At 36.0% G+C, this 21,269-nt stretch overlaps 1 protein-coding gene across 6 annotated transcripts in view; it reads right to left on the reverse strand.

Annotated features, from left to right (window-relative positions):
- Window positions 1-21,269, reverse strand: part of TMEM161B (transmembrane protein 161B) — a 74,609-nt gene that overhangs the window by 41,739 nt on the left and 11,601 nt on the right. For 3 of the 6 annotated variants that reach the window (XM_047778244.1, XM_047778247.1, XM_047778245.1), the window contains one exon: window positions 10,725-10,828. The exons of 1 other annotated variant lie outside the window; for it this stretch is intronic. In XM_047778244.1, coding sequence (XP_047634200.1) covers window positions 10,725-10,828 — 104 coding nt within the window. Of the gene's footprint in view, window positions 1-572; window positions 639-10,724; window positions 10,830-21,269 lie in introns of those variants that run through there. 2 more of the 6 variants (XM_047778249.1, XM_047778248.1) reach the window with 1 other exon arrangement.

Raw genomic sequence — 21,269 nt, forward strand, 5'->3', positions numbered from 1 at the left:
GACATGGAAACTCTGTGATCCTTCCCAAACCTTACCTGTGTGTAATCTTTACAATAAAAGTATAATCACTACACTTTCCTGAGTTTGTTGTTCTAGAGAATTACTTAACCTGAGGGGGTAACGGAAATGCCCTAATATGTAGCCAGTAGCTGGGTGTCATAAGTATGGGTGGCCCAGGGACTCCAAGAACTTGCAGCTGGCATCCGAAGCCTGGGCATTTTTATGGAGGACTTTGCCTTTAATCTCTAGGGTCTGTGCTAACTCTAGGTAGGTAGTATGAAAACTGAATTGCAGTTGGTATCAGACCAGTTGGGTTTAAATGGAATATTCTCCTAGCTTACAGATTCTTGGAGTGAAGATTTTATGACTGACTTCAAGTAAACTTCAAAATTAGTACAGTTACTGTCATATAGTAAGTGCTCAAAAGGATCACTAAATGAATTCAGTTCTCTTCTTAGTTTAAGGGTTTTAAAATAAAATATATATTCCAACCCAAATTCCCTAAACGATAATTAACATGGGTGAGGGGGCACTTCCTGAAATTTTGATTTAAGTCCAGACTTTTAACTTACAGTCGATTCTCGTTATTCACGGTAGTTATGTTCTATAAAGTTGCCACGAACATTAAACCATTGCTCCTAGGAGAAATGCAGGGTTAGGTTCCCATGAGCCTCTGCTCACAACATCTCCATCAATTACTCAATATAAAACCTTGTTTTATGTGTGTTTCTGTTTCAAGATACCTTACTTAATATATACTGTTGATTCATTAATATTGAATTCATGGTCAAGAGAAATATAACTCAGGCTTAAGCAAAGCTTACCTAATAACTATAATCATAAGTATAATGTTTTCTTGGGTTTAGTGAATATTTCTAGAAAATATTCTCTATAAAGCACAGCATAGCCTTCTTGTGCTTAGCAAACTAGACAAGCACTTCAGCACTACACTTGGGGGCTGTTTTAAATAATGAAGTCACCAACAAAAAGCAAAAATGTGAAAACCTTGTCAGCGAAAAGATCACAGAACAGGCACTTGTTTACACTATGACAGGTAAAACAAGAAAGTCTCAACTAGGAACCTGGACCTCAGCTGGGAACACGCCACTAAAATTTTCTACCACTCTGCATAACCTTGAAAATACTGCAAGTATGGATTTGTGAGTTACAAATAAAGTTTAGCAAACAGGCAAGACACAAAAGTACAGAATCTACAAATAATGAGGATTGGGTGCATAACATTTAAGAGAACTTGCAAGCAATAACTCATTTATAAAGAGTAAAATTAGTTTTTTATATCTTAGAGAAATAATTAACTGTGAACTCAGTACCATAGAAAAACTTAAGTTACTTTTAGAGTCCTAGGATAATGAAATATTTTAATACCTTTACACTTTCTATGATCTAGTTTCTTTTAAAATAGTCTCCAACTTGTTTAATCTTATTTTGTGAATCCATTTTTTCTAAATGGACTGCATTCATTACATTCAGGTCATCTTCATTAGTAACATTATTGTTCAAAGTTAGAATCAAGAATGCCAGATGGGTGCTCTTAGGGACACTTCCAATCTGTTACTCATCTATCCATCCATCCATCTACCCATTGATAATCAGACATTTCTGGAACCTACCATGGTCAATTATTCTGTCAGGCAATGGATATATAATCGCACACAATGAAGCCAGTCCCTGATATCTCAATGTTTTTATTTCAGTTGGGGCAGAATTTAATAAATTTTTAAAAAAGACAAACATCATTAATTGGATACTACACAAAAGAATCAAATAGTGAGAATAAGACACAAACCTTAGATATTAAGTTAGGAAACCTCTCTGAACCGACCCTTGCCCAGCAAACTGAAAGAATGGAAATGGAGAGCATTCCACGCGGAGAAGAGCATGTCCAAAAGCACAAAAGCATGAAAGAATATAGAACACTGTGGTAACCAAAAGGCCAAGGAAGCAGCAGCACCATATTCAAGGAGAAACATATGAGGGAGGCTGAAGAGATAAAAGGGACTATGTCACGCAAAGCCTCCTGAGTCAATGGTGTGGAGTATAGATTTTATGCTAAAATAATGGTTTCAAAACGAGAGAGAAATAATTTGATGTACATTTTAAGATTTCTCTTGCTGCTCTGTGAATTAGAACAAGGCAAGAATAGCAGGGAAATATATTTCAAACTTCAACGGGTCTTGTTAATGGACTAAAGATAAGGAATGGGAAAAAAAAGATGGAATAAAGGATGATCTCTACATTTCTCTCTTTTTTTTTGGCTTTTTTTAGGGCCACGCCCTCAGCGGAAGTTCCCAGGCTAGAGGTAGCACTGGAGCTGTAGTCGTTGGCCTATGCCACAGTCACAGCAATGCCAGATCCAAGCTACATCTTTGACCTACAGCAACCCCGCATCCTTGACCCACTGAGTGAGGCCAGGGATTGAACCTGTATCCTCATGGATACTAGTCAGATTCATTTCCACTACACCACGACAGGAACTCCACAGATGATATTTACATTTCTGATGTGAGGAAGATGGTAGTACATTTTCTGACACGGAGTAGAGCAGGAAGAAACCAAGAGTTTAAACATGCTGAGTTTTTAAGCACCTATGAAACATCAAATGAAAATGTCAAGAGGGCTACTGTATATCAGAATCCAGAGCTCAGCAATAACCTGGGGCTATTATATAATTACAGTATTTAAATTCATAGGAATTAATAAGATCACCTTAGTGCAAAATAAAACATGACAAAACTATTTAACTATTATTAAATAGTTAATAAGGAAGTGGGAAAGTTGAGGTAATGACAAGGATGTAGCAAAATCCAGCTAAGAAGGAAAACAGAGAAACAGGGCAAAAACTAAGGAATGATAATGGGACGGGCTTTGTTTTTTAAGAAGGCAGGCAGGCAGGGTTGACTTTTTGTTATTTGTTGTTCTTATTTTCAATGGCAATCTTGAATTTTTTAAAACAATGTGTGTACTAACAGGAATAATCCAGCAGAAATGAAGCAATTAATGGCACAGAAGAGAGGAAATGGCCAAAGAGGTAAAGTCTAGGTGAAGGTTAGAGGGAATGGGGTATGGAACACAAATGTAGGAATTGGGTCTTGATAGCAAGACACTCCCTCCGTAGGCCAAAGTTAAAATATATGACATTTTAAAGAAACAAAGAGAGGCTGAATGTATAACTAGGATTGTGGGTTTGGTGGCAATGAAGATGAGAGTGATAGGTTCTCATTTTAGGAGCATAGAGTGAGGCTGAGGCAGGCATGAATAAATGTTTGAAGAAAGGATTTAAGTTGAAAAGTTGTCTGAGAAGTGGAACACACACAGACTGCCAGCAGCATGGAGTAGCCATCTAATGTTTGTGAATCAAAAGTAAAACCTACAAGTACAGCTGCACAATTTGCTTCAACAGCCAGTGCTTCCCACACAGTATGACTTCATATCATATGATTTCCCTCAAATATACTTTAACTTCTGGTCTCAAATTCTGGTCTTTTCCTTTGCAAAATGACCTGCAATGTGCTTGCCACTGCTGCACTAGGCTTTTCAAATATGGGCTTAGAAGACAGATGTAAAAGTTCATTAGCTTTAGATTTGATGATAATAATAACCATTATAAAAATACAATTAAAGAAAAACACCTTACGTTAACATGTTAAGCAAAAAGAACATGATGTACAATTACACACAATATAATCACATCCATGAAGGAAAAATATGAATAGAAAAGATGAGAAGGAAATACAACGAAATTCACAGAGAGACTGTCTTTAGTTGACAGGAATACAGTCCATTACCTCTTACTCTTCCTTTTTATTAACTAACCATTTTTTTCTACATCATAGGCATGTATTGTCAGTAACAGAAAAAACTTTTTGAAAAAAGAGTAAGTACTAATAGAATCTGACTAAAAAATGAACTTCTTGCAGTTAAGTTATATTTGTATTTTATGACATTTACCTTGGCTATTCAGTGGCTCTTTTCACTTATGTTCAGACTGTCTGCACTGTCTCAGATAACAAAGCCAACTTAGTGTTATACTCCACTAAATTACTGAAACTATTTTTCAATAATTTCCTTGTATATGAAACTCATATAAAATGTCAGACTACAACCTTACTAAGGCAGTTCAACAGTACTGAAAAAATAAATGTCAAAAAATATAGAAAGAATTGATCTAGATTCTAAAAAAATTAAGCAGCAATGCCATTTAAAGCAAATTACTTAAAAATTTGGAGAAGTAAAAATTTCATAAATTTAAAATGAAAATATGAACATGAACAAATATGGAAAAGCTTAGTACTGAGAACAAGCTAAAAAAGCTTTAAAAAATAATCACAGAAAACTCTTTCACAACATGGGTCACTAAAGACAGTTTTAGTCTCCAACCTAAATCTCTGTAATTATTTACGAGTGAAAAAAAAAAAAAAACAAGGGAAAACAAATACTACCTAAAATCTAGAAAACCCATCAGTACAAGTAAACAAAATATAATTTATTGCACATATACATTCTCTTGTTATTTATTGGAAACTTTACTAGAATATGACATTCTGGAACTGGAAGTTGAGACAGCTAAGGCAAGAGAGCAAGGACTCCGGCATTCCGTAAGGGTTGTAGCTGAAGGTTTAAACCTTTCCCTTAGGTCATAGGTCCCACCTACTGTGCATTTGAATAGTAGGTTTCTGTCACCAAAGGGAATTTGCAAATTCTTGGATCAGGCAACATGCAAAAGACAACAGGCAAAAAGAATTAAGAGCAGTCAAATAGGATGTTGATACACCACCCTCTTTACCCAACATAGGATGAGACAAAATCAGAATAAATCCAACCATAATATATTTTCAATCAGGGACATATGAAGGGAAGTAGCAGACCAAAGTGAGAACCTAGGGAGATAAAGGGGTAGAGAAAAATGCATAAGGTTTGAGCTGAACAATCAGGAAAATGGAAGGCAGGTTCAGCAAGGAAGCTATAAAGGAGAAAAGCAAAATCCTACTCCTCATGCACACCCACTATTCAAATGTACAAAGAATGTAACCTATCACTTACCTCTCCATGAAAAGAGGGGCCAAGCAAACTTTAAAATAAAAAGTAACTTCAATTACAATAGACAGTAGAGAATACTTTGGCTACAAATCAGTAGTATGTTTGACACAATAAAAAGTTAATGTCTTCGGGCTATCTGAGCAATGTTTAGAACAAGTGTTCCCTGAGTCAGGGAAAGCAGTTCACAGTAAAGGTACAGAGAAACCAGCTTCCCACAATTTTTCTTTCCTTTGGGGAGGAGAGCTAGACTCCACATAGCTGAGTTTTTCAAGGTCAGTAACATGCTCACAGGTTATGGCAGAAATGATCCGGCTACTTAAATTCTTGTTAAAACAGGAATGCCTCAACGGAAGTCTGATAGTCATATAAAAAGGCATGCAAAAGAGGAGAATAATACTCTCTAGAAGAAAAACATTTTTCTTTCTTTTTTTTTGTCTTTTTGTCTTTTTTGTTGTTGTTGTTGCTATTTCTTGGGCCGCTCCCACGGCATATGGAGGTTCCCAGGCTAGGGGTTGAATCGGAGCTGTAGCCACCAGCCTACGCCAGAGCCACAGCAGCATGGGATCCGAGCCGCGTCTGCAACCTACACCACAGCTCACAGCAACGCCGGATCGTTAACTCAGAGCAAGGGCAGGGACCGAACCCGCAATCTCATGGTTCCTAGTCGGATTCGTTAACCACTGCGCCACGACTGGAACTCCAGAAAAACATTTTTCTATTAAAAAAACTGGAATGGAATACAGAATAATTTAGTAACTTGGAATAAATGTAATCTCAAATGATGACACAAGAGGTATAATTTTAACAGATACTTATTAAACTCTAATTCATACGTAGCATGTTTGTGGTAATCAGAAACATGCTGATGTGCCTTTTAATTTAGTTTAGAATAAAGGGTGACTAAATTGTCCTAGAAAAGCCATAAGAAAATACAGTAAGTAAATAGAAACCATACACTACCTATAACCTGAGGCTATCTTCTAGAAGGCTAAATGCAGCTAGGAAAAAAAGGCAGAAAAACAAAAATCGTAAATTACTCTGTAAATTGCCAACAAAAGTCACAGTGGTTGCAGAAAAGTTCATCTCTATCAAATTCAAAACTCTGTTCGAATAGTCAGTTCCAGGACATGGGTCTGGGGTTGATGAGCAACATAAATCAAATAAATACTAGATTAGGAAATCAGACTTCCAGGGTAAGAGGCCTAGATCTGTTTCATTTTTTAGTTAGTGAACATAAATAAAGCTAAAATTTTCTCATCTGTAAAAATGGAGACAGTATTTACTACAGCAAAGAAGGACTAAACAGGAGTTCCTGTCATGGCGCAGTGGTTAAGGAACCTGACTAGGAACCATGAGGTTGCAGGTTCAATCCCTGGCCTCGCTCAGTGGGTTAAGGATCCACTCAGTGGGTTAAGGATCTGGTGTTGCCATGAGCTGTGGTGTAGGCCGAAGACATGGCTTGGAACTCGCATTGCTATGGCTGTGGCATAGGCCGGCAGCTACTGCTCCTATTGGACCGCTAGCCTGGGAACCTCCAAATGCCACAGGCGAGGTCCTAGAAAAGACAAAAAAAAAAAAAAGGACTAAACACACTCACCAATACTGCTTTTACTTCCAATGCAAAGTACATTTCCAAACCTCTCTTGCACTTTGACTGAACCAGTCACAGAGCTCCAGACTACATAAGGTGGGCAGAAATGATACATCTACTTCTAAGCTTGACCCCAGAATCTTCTGAAAAATCCACTACCCACTCTCTCTTTACTTGCCAACTGGTATAGCATCTGTTAGGACTCCAAGGTAGTAGAAGGAACACAGGAGACATGAGAAAGAAGCAGCCTAAAATCCCTAAGTAACCACCTGAAGGATAGCTGAATCCTTGAATCAGCTTGAATTTTGTGAAAGATCTAGGTTGATAGCTGCCTGACCCCTCTCAGGTTCCCCCACTTGACCCTGATTCCTATTCGAGGAACTAAATGAGAAACTTGTATGTAAGTTCAGACACTGAGATTTCTGATGTTATAGCAAATCTCAACACATCTCTTCTACCAAAGTCAGAGTGTACAGATCCAAATGAGACAAGAGAAATAGAAAACTTTATCAGTGCAAAGTTTTGTAACATTGTAAAGGTAGTAGTAGTGGAATTAAAAGAGGTTAAAGATTATCAATTAAAAAAAAAACTAGAGATCTACAATACTAATGATATAGAACTGTTATTAAACAAGAGCTAGAGGAGTTCCCATCATGGTGTAGCAGAAATAAATCCAACGAGGAACCATGAGGTTGCGGTTTCGATCCCTGGCCTCGCTCAGTGGGTTAAGAATCCAGCATTGCCGTGAGCTGTGGCGTAGGTCGCATACAAGGCTCAGATCTGGCATTGCTATGGCTCTGACATAGGCTGGCGGCTGAAGCTCCAATTAGACCCCTAGCCTGGGAACCTCCATATGCCAAGGGTGCGGGCCTAAAAAGACAAACAAAAAGGCAAAAAATAAATAAATAAATAAACAAACAAGAGCTAGAAAACTAGCCAATTTTTTAATATGAATATTAATCAACAAGCTAATTTATATGCAAAAACTGCTAATTCTTTCAAGGTATTGACTTCTTCAGGAAAATGGCAGGCTTACTCATTAAGTCAACATAACAGAATCAGGTGCCAGTGCACATTTTCCATTCTAAAAGAGACAGAGGTTAATGAGTGATATGGACAGAAACTAATTTACATGATAAAAAGAGAAGCCATAACTTTTAAGAACAATACGAATACTTATAATTTGAAGGTATAATACTAGTGGGATAAATATTAAAGTTGACAGATATCAAGACTAAAAAGAGGTTTCTCCTGTCATACTCATGATTAATCTATCGTGGTATCTACATTTGAATAGTTCTACTAAATAACTCTATTCAATAAAGGCACTCCCAAACAATCCTACAGTATTCATAATTTTAAGTCCTCATAAGCCTCTCCTCTTAAATTCCTTTATAGGAATTTAACTCCTTTAAGCATTTTGTAGACAATAAAGAAGGCCTTCAGATCTTTCCTTTCTCTTTCTTCAACTCACCAGCATCATAAGGTTTAAAATGCAAACTGTCATTTCTGATCAATAATATTTTTACATGAACAATTTAGAAGAGATTTTAGTTTTAATATTAAAACAGTATCATTTCATATTACAAAAGGCTATAAAAAAAGTAATTCTCCCAAAATGATAAAATCAATAATCTTATCCAACAAAGCTAGTTAACAACAATCAACAACATAACTTCATAACCTAAAAATTTCAGAATTAACACTAAAGAAAAGTAGTTGACCTTAAGAACACAGCAAAGCAAACAAAAACCACAAAGGAAATGCAACTATAGCAGAAGAGTAACTATCACTAAAAAGTCCTGACTGCTATCTTGGAATCCAATTTGGAATTAAGAGACAATATAAATTAACCTATTTATAAAAGCAAATGAGGATCACAAAAAGGAGTTCCTATTGTGGCTCAGCAGGTTAAGAACCAGACTAATATCCATGAGGATGCAGGTTCGATCCCAGGCCTTGCCCATTGGTTAAGGATCTGGCATTGCCTCAAGCTGTGGCATGGGTCACAGACGCAGCACAGATCTGGCGTTGCTGTGGCTATGGCATAGGCCAGGAGCTGCAGCTTCAATTCAACTCCTAGCTCTAGGAACTTACAAATGCTGCAAGTGCAGCCCTAAAAAAAAAAGAAGAAAAAAAATTTTAAAAGAAAGGTCACAAAAAGTTTATTTCTGAAGGATAAGCTTCTCTTCAAATTAGCAGTAGGTATGCTTATGACATATACTGATCAAAAAAGTAAAAATTTGCAAAATATAATACATTGTTCCATTAACAAAGAGAACCAGTTTTAATCTCTGACATTTTAGTTTTTACTGGTGAATACAATTTTGATAGAAGCAAATAAAACATAAATTATGTAAAAAAGTAGAAACTGCCTAGAGACAAGGCTGCCAAGATCTTTAAAACCAAAAAGAGATCCGGAAGTCTCTTTAGAGACTCAACATAAGCAAAGTCTAGATTCTGCAATTCTCAGTAGAAAATAAACTACCCTGGAGCTCCTGTCCTCACGCAGTGACCTTAATACGTATTTTATTAATTTATTACCTCAGATTCCATTTATTTAGAATTAATGATATTCACTTAGGGAAAAGGGTTTTTGCTAAGCAAAAAAAGTAAGCAAGCTACGCAAGGCATAAACCTACAGAATTAAAAACTAGTCACAGATTATTGATTTTTTTCACTTATAAGTAGCTTTGATGAGGCTTTCAACTTTAATAAAACTTTAGTCAGTAATGTGCTAATAAAATATACATTTTTAAACTGCTCTTCTCTCACACGTTACACATACGTGTACATGCATATCACTGTTCAAAACAACTTTTAAAATAGTCTAAGTGTTTAAGCAGGCTAAATATTTTCCTATATTTAAACACATATAAAAAAGTATAAAACATTAGAGAAGAATATAATTTAAACCAGAAAATAAATTCCTTAGAGAAAATAAATACTATGTAGAAAATTTAAGCTTTGTGGATAGAATGGCTTACTACTTGTCTTGCAGTATATAAAATCATAAGAGCTATCCATTCTTTTCTAACTTCAAAAGATCTAAACAAGGGAGTTCCGTTCGTGGCTCAGCGGTTAATGAACCTGACTAGGATCCATAAGGATGCGGGTTTGAACCCTGGCCTCGCTCAGTGGGTTAAGGATCCAGCATGGCCATGTGCTTTAGTGTAGGTCACAGATGCAGCTCAGGTCTCATATGGTTGTCTGTGGCTGTGGCGTAAGCTGGCAGCTGTAGCTCTGATTCAACCCCTAGCCTGGGAAGCTCCATATGCCAAGGGTGCAGCCCTAAAAAGGAACAACAAAAAAAAAAAGATCAAAAGAAAACTGACATACAAATAACAGAATTTGGTTATTTATTAGAGATGACTAACTGGAGTAAAACCATAGTCATGGCACAAATCTATCATTTAACTCTCATAATTACACAAGACTATGATATGTATTTCTGTGTGTAGAACTTTACTGCTTTTGCGTTACTGTATCTCCTATATTTAACTTCTTTACTTTTATTCATTTATTATACAAATTTCAGCAAGGTAATTTCACTCCTCTACAGAAGGAGTGCAGATAGTAGCAAGCTTCCAGTACAATAAACAAAATTAAAATCCTACAAAATAATTTCATGCTCTCTTTCCTAAATTAAAGTTGAAAATTCTCTACAGTAAAACAGAGAACCTCTATCTCTCATAATAAATTCTCAATAATAAGACATGTGCTTTGAGTCATTTTTTCCAACAGTGAAACCATTTAGGTCCTGCAATTTATAGTTTCTTCCTCTTCTCAACCAACTGGAAAAGTCATGTGGTATTTTCAGTGGCAATGGACAAAAAGGGACAGAGAAACAAGGTACTAAATTCTCTACAATGACCCTATTGCCTTTGAGTTAAACAGATAAACTACTATTCTCTCAAAATAAGAGAAATGAGGAAGCTAGGTTTTTCTCATTATTTCCCCCTTTCATGTTTTTATAATATTGGAATTAGCACTTTATTTCTAGGAAGTTAATCAGCCCAGTAAACCAAACAGAGATTTGAAAGTGCCAGTCAAAATCAGCCTATCCTTGCCTTACCTGCCATTACAGAGTAGCCAGCGAGCAAGAGAATAGTGAGGTATAATCTTCTGCATGACACTGGCCATCACCATGGTAACAACCAGCTGTATACCTATCACACCCTGTGTAAAGAAACAGACAAACAAGTTTTAACAACGAATGAATTTAGATTTGAGGACACTGCTGGAAAATTTTCCATACATTTGGAAAATTATACTTTAAGAAATATGGGTTTACTATCAAAATACATATTATTCTGCCATTTAGGTATTTAAGACCACATATGTTTAAACTTAAACTAATCCTCTATAAGTTATCCAAAGATTACATCCATACCAAAAAAAGTTAAAGTAGCACACACATTCAAATTCTATTCCCAAGAAATGCTCTCCATTATGTAAGGGTACCAAAATGAAAAAGTGATTTTTTTTCATCTTTTCCAAATTTACTCTATATAACACACTTAAAACACTAGTTTAGCAAGCTCAAGAGCATTATCTATATTAAATGTGACAGCAGAACTGGCCTGAAAGTTCCTATGAAAAAAAATTTAATTCATACTATCATCACCAATTTCTAGTCAGTGGGCTTCCAAGAAAGTCCCAAAATGCCCTTAGTTTGTTCTCATCAATCCTTCTTTTGTTCTACCTAATACCTAATTCAAACTTTCTTCCATCTCTTTATACCTCCAATCTCCCTCAAACTTATTTTTTTCTTTATTTTTTAACTGAAGTATAGTTGATTAACAATGTTGTGTTAGTTTCTCATGTACAGCAAAGTGAGTAAAAAAATATCCTTTTTCACATTCTTTTCCATTATAGGTCATAATGTATTGAATATTGTTCCCTATGCTATACAGTAGGACCTTGCTGTTTTGTCTATTTTATGTATAGTAATTTGTATCTGCTAATCCCAAACTCCTAAATTACCCCCTGCCCTTCTCATCAAACTTCTAACTCTCCATTGAGTGGACATCTTCCACTTTACAGAGAATATAACAGCATCAAATGGGAATTCTCACTTGCCACCAACAAGCTCATAATCACTTGCATTTGTACCAGTCTTCTTCCACATCCTCTAGAAATAACAGACCATCTTCAGTATAAAGCAAATCTCTCTATCTATGCTTCAGAGCCCCATCCTCTCTCTAATTTTTGAGAAACCTCAACCACTGAATAGGTTCCCTCTTATATCTTCCTTAATTTCTTCTCTATTTAAATCCTTCATATCAGCATTATAACACCTTTCACTTTTCTAAAAAATAACAGTAACTTTCTTTTATTCTACAGGTTCTCTCCTTCCTCAAATACACAGCCACTTTTTGAAAGACTTGTTCTCACTGTTTCTATGTTCTCAAATCCACGACACGATTCCCATCTGACTTCTGCTTCAGACCATTCCATTAAAATGCCTACCATCAACATTACTTCATCTTGCCAAATTATCTTTTCCTTATCTTAAATCTCAGCAGTACACCAACAAGGTCTACCAAATCCCTTGCTTTACTCCCACCTTGATGATGAAGTCTTTATATTCCTCTTTGATGGTTTCTCCTCTACCTAAGTAGTCCAAAAATAAAGCTGAATTCCTACTTCAAACCTAATATGCCCAATAAGTACATTAAAAATATATTAAAATATTTTTTAAAAAGTAGTACGGCATATTTGGTTAAACCATGGGCCCTGGACTCAAACTACCTGGGATAGAATCTGTTATCTACTAGTTGTATGACTTATGGATAGGTCACTCAAACATTTTATACCTCTATATTCTCTTCTGTAAAATGAAGCTAAAAATCCAACCTGCCTACTAAACCAGCTGTGGTTAGGAACTGTATCTGGTATAGAGTAAGCAGTCAATATGGAGTAGTACTATTTGTTGTTATAGTCATTTTTATCAGTACTATTATGAGATAAATATTTTTAAATGTCAAGAATAGAGAAGGCTTCTCAAAAAACGTTTTCACTATAAAAAAGAAATTAAAGGGAGTTCCCGTCATGGAGCAAGGGAAACAAATCCAACTAGGAACCATAAGGTTGCAGGTTCAATCCCTGGTCTGCTCAGTGGGTTAAGGATCCAGAGTTGCTGTGGCTGTGGCATAGGCTGGCAGCTACAGCTCCAACTGGACCCCTAGCCTGGGAACCTCCATATGCCTCAGGTGCAGCCCTAATAAGAAAAAAAAAAAAAGACCAAAAAAAAAAAATTTAAAAAGCAAAATAAATGGAATCACACAATTTAAAAATGACATGTTTTCTAAGTGATAAAAAAAACTAAAAAAAATATTGAAAAAAAAATCAAATTTAATTGATTTTAACAAACTATCCAATCAATCTTTGTAACAAATGTATAACCATGATGTGATATTTCAACAGTGGGGAAGGGTACACATGTATAAAGACAGAGGATACAGGAACACTACACTTTCTGATCAATTTTGCTGCAAATTTAAAATTGCTCTAAAAATATGATTTTTAAAAAAACCAAATCAAATTGATTCAGAGAGGAACAATATACACAATGTCAAAAGATATAGCTGGAAAAAAGCATTTGTAACTCACATCACAAAGGGTAATTTACTTATTAAATATTATATAAAGAGTTCTTACAAATCAATTAGTAAAAGACCAAGTACCTAATTTAAAAAGAGGAAAAATATGTACAGACAGTTCTCAAAAAAAGGAAGTAAAACAGCTCTTAAACAGGACTGCTTTTAAAATGCCTTTGTAACCTACCTCAACTCTGGTTTCATTGGGGATATTTTAATGCCTTAAATTCTACCAATTGGGTTAAGGTTCAGATCACTTTTACATTCATCTAACATCAAAGGTTACATTTTTGCCTTTTTTCTTTCACATTTCCTATCACTTGAATTTACTATTCTATTTTCTGTGTAGTTTGTGATAGAAGTTCTGCAATCTCCATACAATGAATGCCATTACAAAGAACTCTTTCAGGCAGAACAAGGCTAAGAAATATATTAGCTAGTATGTCAGAAGGTTAGTCTATTTGAGATTATAGACTTAAAAGCAAAAGATAATTTTTTTAGTCAGGGAAAAAAAAGTTTTGTGGACAAGGCGAACCTAAATCTAGCCTTGATAGAAATGTGATAGTATCACAAAATCGTCAAGGTCATCAAGTACAATCTCTCACAAACGTATATAACAATTTATTAGAGTGTAAGCTTCTTAATAGTAGAAATCATTTGTCAGTCACATCTAATAATGTTACAGGCATTAAATGACATTTCAGTCTAGAAAAGAATGATCCTGGAAGATATACATGATAGACTATGATGAACTGGGAGGAAGAGGCACCAAGCCAAACTCTATCGTCTTCCTCCAAATTACTACTCATAGTGAGATATTGCTGATAAACCCACTACTGAAGAATGTAAACTATGTGAAGGCAAAAACAAACAAAAAGCAAACTGGACTGACAAGAATTAAGACTATCAAATAGGCTTCTACAATGATTCAGACCAGAAATGACAGTATTATCTCTGGGACTCAGAGGAGAAATGCATTCTATGGATATGGCTGCAGAATTTAGAGACTGATCATATATATATGGAGGTAAAGGAGGAACTAAAGCTATCAACCCTGAGAAAACCAAATACCATTCTCAATGTTGTAATTAATGATTGACCAAAAAATGTTTAATTCAAAAATGTAACTTCACTCCATTCACTTTACTATGCTATTTCCATCTTTGTAAATAAAGCTGAAAATACTGCCTCAAAACCTAATCTATATACTGTGTTAAATGCATTATATTTAACAAAAATGTATTATAGTTAACAAAATATAATTAATATTATATTTAACAAAAAACTCTTCTTTTACTTTCTAATAGAAGTCAATAAATTCTTCCTAGGGAGTTCCTGTTGTGGAGAAGTGGTTAACGAATCTGACTAGGAACCATGAGGTTGCAGGTTCAATCCCTGGCCTTGCTCAGTGGGTTTGAGCTGTGGTGTAGCTTGCAGATGTGGCTCGTATCCTGCCTTGCTGTGGCTCTGGCGTAGGCCGTCGGCTGCAGCTCCAATTTGAGCCCTAGCCTGGGAACCTCCATATGCCACGGGAGCGGCCCTTGAAAAAGGCAAAAAGACAAAAATAAATAAATAAATAAATAAATAAATCCTTCCTAGAACGAATCTGTTCGGTGACTATATATGTGGTATTGAAAGAAAATATTTTGCTTTTATCAAAAAATTATCTATGTAATTTTTTGGAGACGTAATTTTTAAATTATGCGGAAAATTGTTTCCAAAGTTACTCTTTTTCATATATATTTAGAAAAGAGTCTTGGCAATATATTTCCAAGATGGCGAATATTTTAGAGAATTATTAATTATCAATTTGAAGAGTATCAACACTAAACTTATATCAACTTTTGACACACTACTATGCAATTGAAAATTAGTGTACATGCCAGGGATTAACATATTAAAATATAAAGTATTCAATTCATTAACTAAGAGACAATGATTTGAAATTTAAAAACAAACTATTTAAATAACCTGCCTTTACTGACCAACCTAGTGTCTTTGTATGTTAAAGTTTACATAAAATAGAATTTTTTAAACATTTAAATTAAAAACCAAATTTCCTGAATATTTTTTCATTACTTTTAATTAAAAGAGAATGCTTAAATAAATTAACCATAAACAAATTCCTAAAGAAAAAACTATTAAACTAGGTAGAGATGGAAGGAAACTATAAAGTCCATCATGGCTGAAGCCTCAAACACACAACCAAATGGGTCATTGACTCAAGTGGCCTTAATGATTTCATTACAGCTTCAAAACAATAACTTGACCAAGAGATGGTTTCTGTCTGGATTCACTGCCCCTAGGACTTGATTCTCTTGATTAATTATAACTTGGTAAAGTCATTTATGAAACAGCTTATAAGCACCCAAGAAGGGTAAAACACTGGGGCAAGTTAGGCTTCAACCTTTCCACCTCTATTAACCTGAAGCCATGAAAATCAAGAAAAAGTTATTTGCGTTTAGTCTACAGAAGAATGATCATTTCAATTTTTGTTAGTAACTGTTTATACGTAGGTTAAAATTCTTACCAAGGGAAATTAATTCTCCAAAGAAATAAAATATATCTCATACCAATATTTTATATTGCCTGACAATACTGAAAATACAACTCTGCAAACTTGGAGTTCCCATCTTGCCTCAGCGGAAATGAGCCTGACTCTTATCCATGAGGACTCAGGTTCAATCCCTGGCCTTGCTCAGTGGGTCAAGGATCCAGTGATGCTGTGAGCTGTGCTCTATGCTGCAGACGCAGCTCAGATCCCATGTTGCTATGGCTGTATTGTAGGCCAGAGTCTAGAGCTCCAATTTGACCCCTAGCCTGGGAACCTCCATAGGCTGTGAGTGCCACCCTAAAAAGACAACAACCCCCCCCCCAAAAAACACAAAACTTAATTACGAATACATTGCTATTTTAAAATTCAAACTTGGAGTCTGTGTCAACCTTAGTGGAGCTGACATTCTGTTTTGCTTTGTTCACATTAAAATAGTTCTCTTGATGACAGACTGATGAAACAAAGTATACATGTTTGGGATGTATGAATCTGAATACATGCTTGGGACTCAAACCACCCAAAATGATTTTAATTATCAGCTCCCTGAATAAGGACGAAGGGGAAAAAAAGGAAAGAGAATATTACCCAATAACTTTTCTGTTTTTGGTTTCTTAACTTTTTATACTTTTCAGCGATAGATAGCTAGACATGCTGAGAATGACTTCTTACAGATGCTCAAATAACTTCTACTACAAAAGAAAGCGAAAATTTTGTTATTTCAATCTAGATTCACATAAAACTTAGAATTCACACTTTGAGCCTTTAAATAAACCTTCTCTGAACAATTCACAAATGAAGAAATCAGGGTCCAAAGAGCCAAGATTACAAAACTATTCAGTCACAGACTTAGCCAGAACCCAGACCCTTAATCTACAACCACATGCTTTTTCCACTAAGTCATTTCAGTGCATTAAGTGACCATTTATTGAGCAACAAACCATATGCGCTGAACATTAGACCACTTGCACACAGCATCATCCTTGCTATCAATGAGCACCCAGTCCTCTGGGAGAGCAAATGGACTCTTACAATACAAAATGATGAGAGGACAGGCAGAGGATTCTATGAGAACAGAGCCAAGAAGTACTAAGGACAAAAAAGGGCCTTTTGGAAGGTAAAGCTTGAGAAGACCCAGTGGACTCAGCTTGGTGAACCATCAGTGACATCTGCTTCACAAAGGATGACAATAGGCCAAAACCAGATACTGAAGGGCAAAACTTACAGGTTTAGAATTTAGCCTGAAAACAATAAGGAAACCCATGAAAAGTAATATAATCAGATCACTAAAAAAAAGTTGCTCTGGATGCCACGTAAAGCCTGGATGAGGGATAGCCCAGTAGCACTAAGACAACACCCAGGTATGACAGGAGGACCTGTACTAAAGGCAGTAGCAGTACTGCAGGGAGGGGTGCTGCCTCTCTTTCTTTGGTGATAAGAACCATATAGAATCATTGTATATTATGTGACAAATGAGTTAGGGTCGCACTCAAACAATGTTAAAAATCTATAAATCCAAATAATGTCATTCTAGAAATGACACCTATAAATAGGAAAAGCAAATGAATATTTAATTAACAAGTACAGGCTGCCTGCCTAACATTCCAAAATCTTGTTGATTATTATTAGAAACTTGGCAAAGACCCTGTGTGTTTCAAGGACTGTTAAATCTCAAATACTCAGAGTAATGACATTAAGAATAATTCAAGGCACAGAGTACAGCACTTGACATTTGTTGAATGAATGAATGAATGAATGAGTTTACAACAAAGCAATCTGGCTTAAAACTTAAAATCCAAGACTAGTATTAGGTGATGACAAATATGTTAAGACAATGCTGGAACACAGAATTGCATAGTAGTATTAACAAAGGTACTGAAAGTCAAAAAAATAGATACAAAAGTTGAATACAGTAGATGACTAAGTTGAATCAAGGAAAGGAATCTCAGGCTAAAGGACTAATGTGAACAGAGTAACCATGGGACAGCAAAAAGCCCAGCTCAACCAAAGCAGACTTTAGTTTATGACAAAGAACTATGAGTGGCGTTCCTGTTGTGGCGCAGTGGAAACAAATCCGACTAGGAACCATGAGTTTGCGGGTCCAATCCCTTGCCTCGCTCAGTGGGTTAAGAATCTGGCATTGCAGTGAGCTGTGGTGGAGGTCACACACGTGGCTCGGATCTGGCATTGCTGTGATTGTGGCAGAGGCTGACAGCTGTAGTTCCGACTGTACCCCTACCCTAGGAACCTCTATGTGCCGCAGGTGCAGCCCTAAAAAGCAAAAAAAAAAAAAAAAAAGGTGAGAAATCAGATAAAAACAGAATTTTAGAATGTTGAGAGTCTTCAAAAGGATGTATTGAGCTGAAGTGTTTACAAAGATCACTTTGGAAGGCTTTTAAACAGGCAGGGGTAGGAAAATAAAATAATGCAAGTAACATATAAGGAAAATTAGAGTCACATATTGAATAATTAAAGAGAAAACCTAAGACTACTGCAGAAGCAGCTGAAACTAGGAAGGACAGAACCAAAATAAAAGTACATCAGTAGAAAACCAATTCAACTTTGAGTGTGACTACACATGAAGGAAAACAACTACAGACTAAAACAGGAATGTCCCAAAGTTTATTTCAGGATGTTTTAGTTTGGATGACTGATAGAACCCTAGAGCCACTGACTGAAAAGTTTCAGGCCATGGAAAACTAAAGGAAGTGGCCTAACAAGCTTCAGACAGGCCTCCCAAGGACAGAACCTTAGCTTCATCCTCAGTCATTCAGAACACATACAAAACATGTTTTTCTGGTACAACCAATCTACATGAGACAGGCTGGCAATAATCTGGTTTGGAATTTTATCAATTAATTTACAGTGAAACATAAGCTAGCAAGTAGATTAAATGTTCAAGTTCACTAAGTGCTCCATTCAATTATTGTCTTAATGATACCCTGAAAGTCAAATTATAAGCAGGCTGCTTGATAAGTAGTGATTTAGAGCAAAAGGCAGCAATGTGGGATATTTCATTCAGGCAGTGCTGAATGAATACAGAGAACCCACTGGAGTGTAAAATACCCTCAATCCTAAATAGTTCTGGGTAAATATGTTCAATTCTAGTTACCTAAACTGTTTTTCTAAACTTTCAAATGACAATACTACTTCCCAATCCTATTTTTTTTAGACAAAAATCCATCTAAAATTTCGTCTATCTTTTGATGTGTGAACACCATTGATTAAGCTACAATCTAGTCTACCTTAGGTCCTGGAAACAGTTCATAAGTTCTCCTGTCTTAGGTCTTGGGAACAATTCACCTAAGTTCAAGGTGAGGGGACAACTCCTTTCTATCACTGCATGTTGATTTTCATCACATGTTGATTTTATCACTTTAAATGTTAGCTACTCCTCACTGCCACATACAAATAATATGTGATAAGTGATACGGTAAAGGTCAGTACACCAAGTCTTATGGGAGCATTCCAAGAATGGGAGCGATTAAATACACAAGAGAGAGCTGGGAAAGACTTGTTCACAGAGGTGACATCTAAGCTAGTGTTACAAGGTCAAAGTAACAGAGAAGGAAGAGAAGTTTAGACAGATATACCTATTTGTACAAAGAAGGTAAATGGCATGAGCTCAAATAATGAGCACATCCACATGGTATGGGCTGCACACAATGGACTCTTCCACAGGTATTTAGAAATAAGTCCAGGATCCTAAGCCTACAAGTAACTAAACCAAATACATTTTGGAAGGATAACTCTGCTACCATAGTGGAAAAATAAAGTGAAGGGGTAAAATTAATTGGAAGCAAAGAACTAAATTAGAAATCCAATGAAACAGTCCAATACCATAAGAGTCTGAACTAAAACAGCTTTAAAAACAAGAATAAAATCAAAAAGAATTAAAATGATTTTTAAAGGGGAAAAAAAGGAATTAGGCATCAGATTAATTACTATCTCTGCAAGGAAGGTATCGGCACTTGCAAAGGTAAGGATTAAATTTAAGTGATTATGTAAAGATAAGATGGGAATGATGGGCATAATTATTCCTTGAAGAAATTAAGTAACAAGAGTAAAATGTGACATACTAGAATGGTTCACATATAAAAATATTTTTTATAAGGGTAAAATGTACATGCTTAAGGCAAAACGGAAGGAACCAACATAAGGGAGGTGCTAAATATTGTAGAAAAGGAGTAAATTATGGGAATTTAACCACTTAAGAATAATAGATGAGACCAAAGGCATAAACTGAAGGTAAAACTTTGAGACCTATTCCTATTGAACAGAAACACAAAAAGGTATAGAGATGTATTAAATTTAAAAGCTGAGGTCTTCAAAGGTTACATGACTAGGGTAAGGAAAAACCTGATCAAGATTCTTTTTTTTTGTCTTTTTTTTTTTTGTTGTTGTTGTTGTTGTTGCTATTTCTTGGGCCGCTCCCGCGGCATATGGAGGTTCCCAGGCTAGGGGTTGAATCGGAGCTGTAGCCACCGGCCTACGCCAGAGCCACAGCAACGCGGGATCCGAGCCGCGTCTGCAACCTACACCACAGCTCACGGCAACGCCGGATCGTTAACCCGCTGAGCAAGGGCAGGGACCGAACCCGCAACCTCATGGTTCCTAGTCGGATTCGTTAACCACTGCGCCACGACGGGAACTCCTGATCAAGATTCTTAATGCCCTGCTTTCCACTGGATATTGTCATTTTGGAAAACTTATATGTATCATTTCAAAGTCCTCAGATCATTTCCTAAAAACCATGATGGCGTGAGAGTTGAGCTGTAAAACAAAAGCCCATGAGGGCAAAAAGTTGTGAGAATTTTGACAAAAAAGTAATGTAAGAATTGAATGAATAATTGCCAAGCAACTCTATGTCTACATGACTCAGTAGCTTAGGTACAACATCTGACCGATCTGGAGTTAGAGATTAAGTCTGCAGGATAATTAAGTTACTGGTCAAAAGAGCAAAACTCATCAAAGTGGACAACATTTGAGAGAATAACCACACCAAGTCAAGATCGTGGCAATGTGACTGAAAAGAGTTCTAGAAATTTGAGAAAAAAGGTCTGATGCTGTGTTTTTGAAGACAATTATAGCCAATAGGTTCTTTAATAAAATTGAAGACTATCTACATTTCACCCAGAAGAGAAATTCTTCCATACAATGCCCGAGCAGGCAAAAACATAAAATAATCATGAATAAGCAAGGAGAATTCCTCCCCATGGACCATCTCTAGAATCCTAGGGTCGATTACATAATCTATCATAGCCTTTATCTGGTTTTATATCATAGCTCCAGCCCCTACAGACACAGTAAACTGACATGAAAATAAGAAGAGGAGGCCTTTGCTGAACAAATAAAATGAAAATAACAAAAGGTTTTGATACAAAAGCAGCTAATACAAAGTCACTTACTGATATTTAATACAGACATTGGTTGAATCATATGAAATCAGATATTTACCTGTTTTGAC

Source organism: Phacochoerus africanus, chromosome 4 (assembly GCF_016906955.1).
Source record: "Phacochoerus africanus isolate WHEZ1 chromosome 4, ROS_Pafr_v1, whole genome shotgun sequence".
Lineage (NCBI taxonomy): Eukaryota > Metazoa > Chordata > Mammalia > Artiodactyla > Suidae > Phacochoerus > Phacochoerus africanus.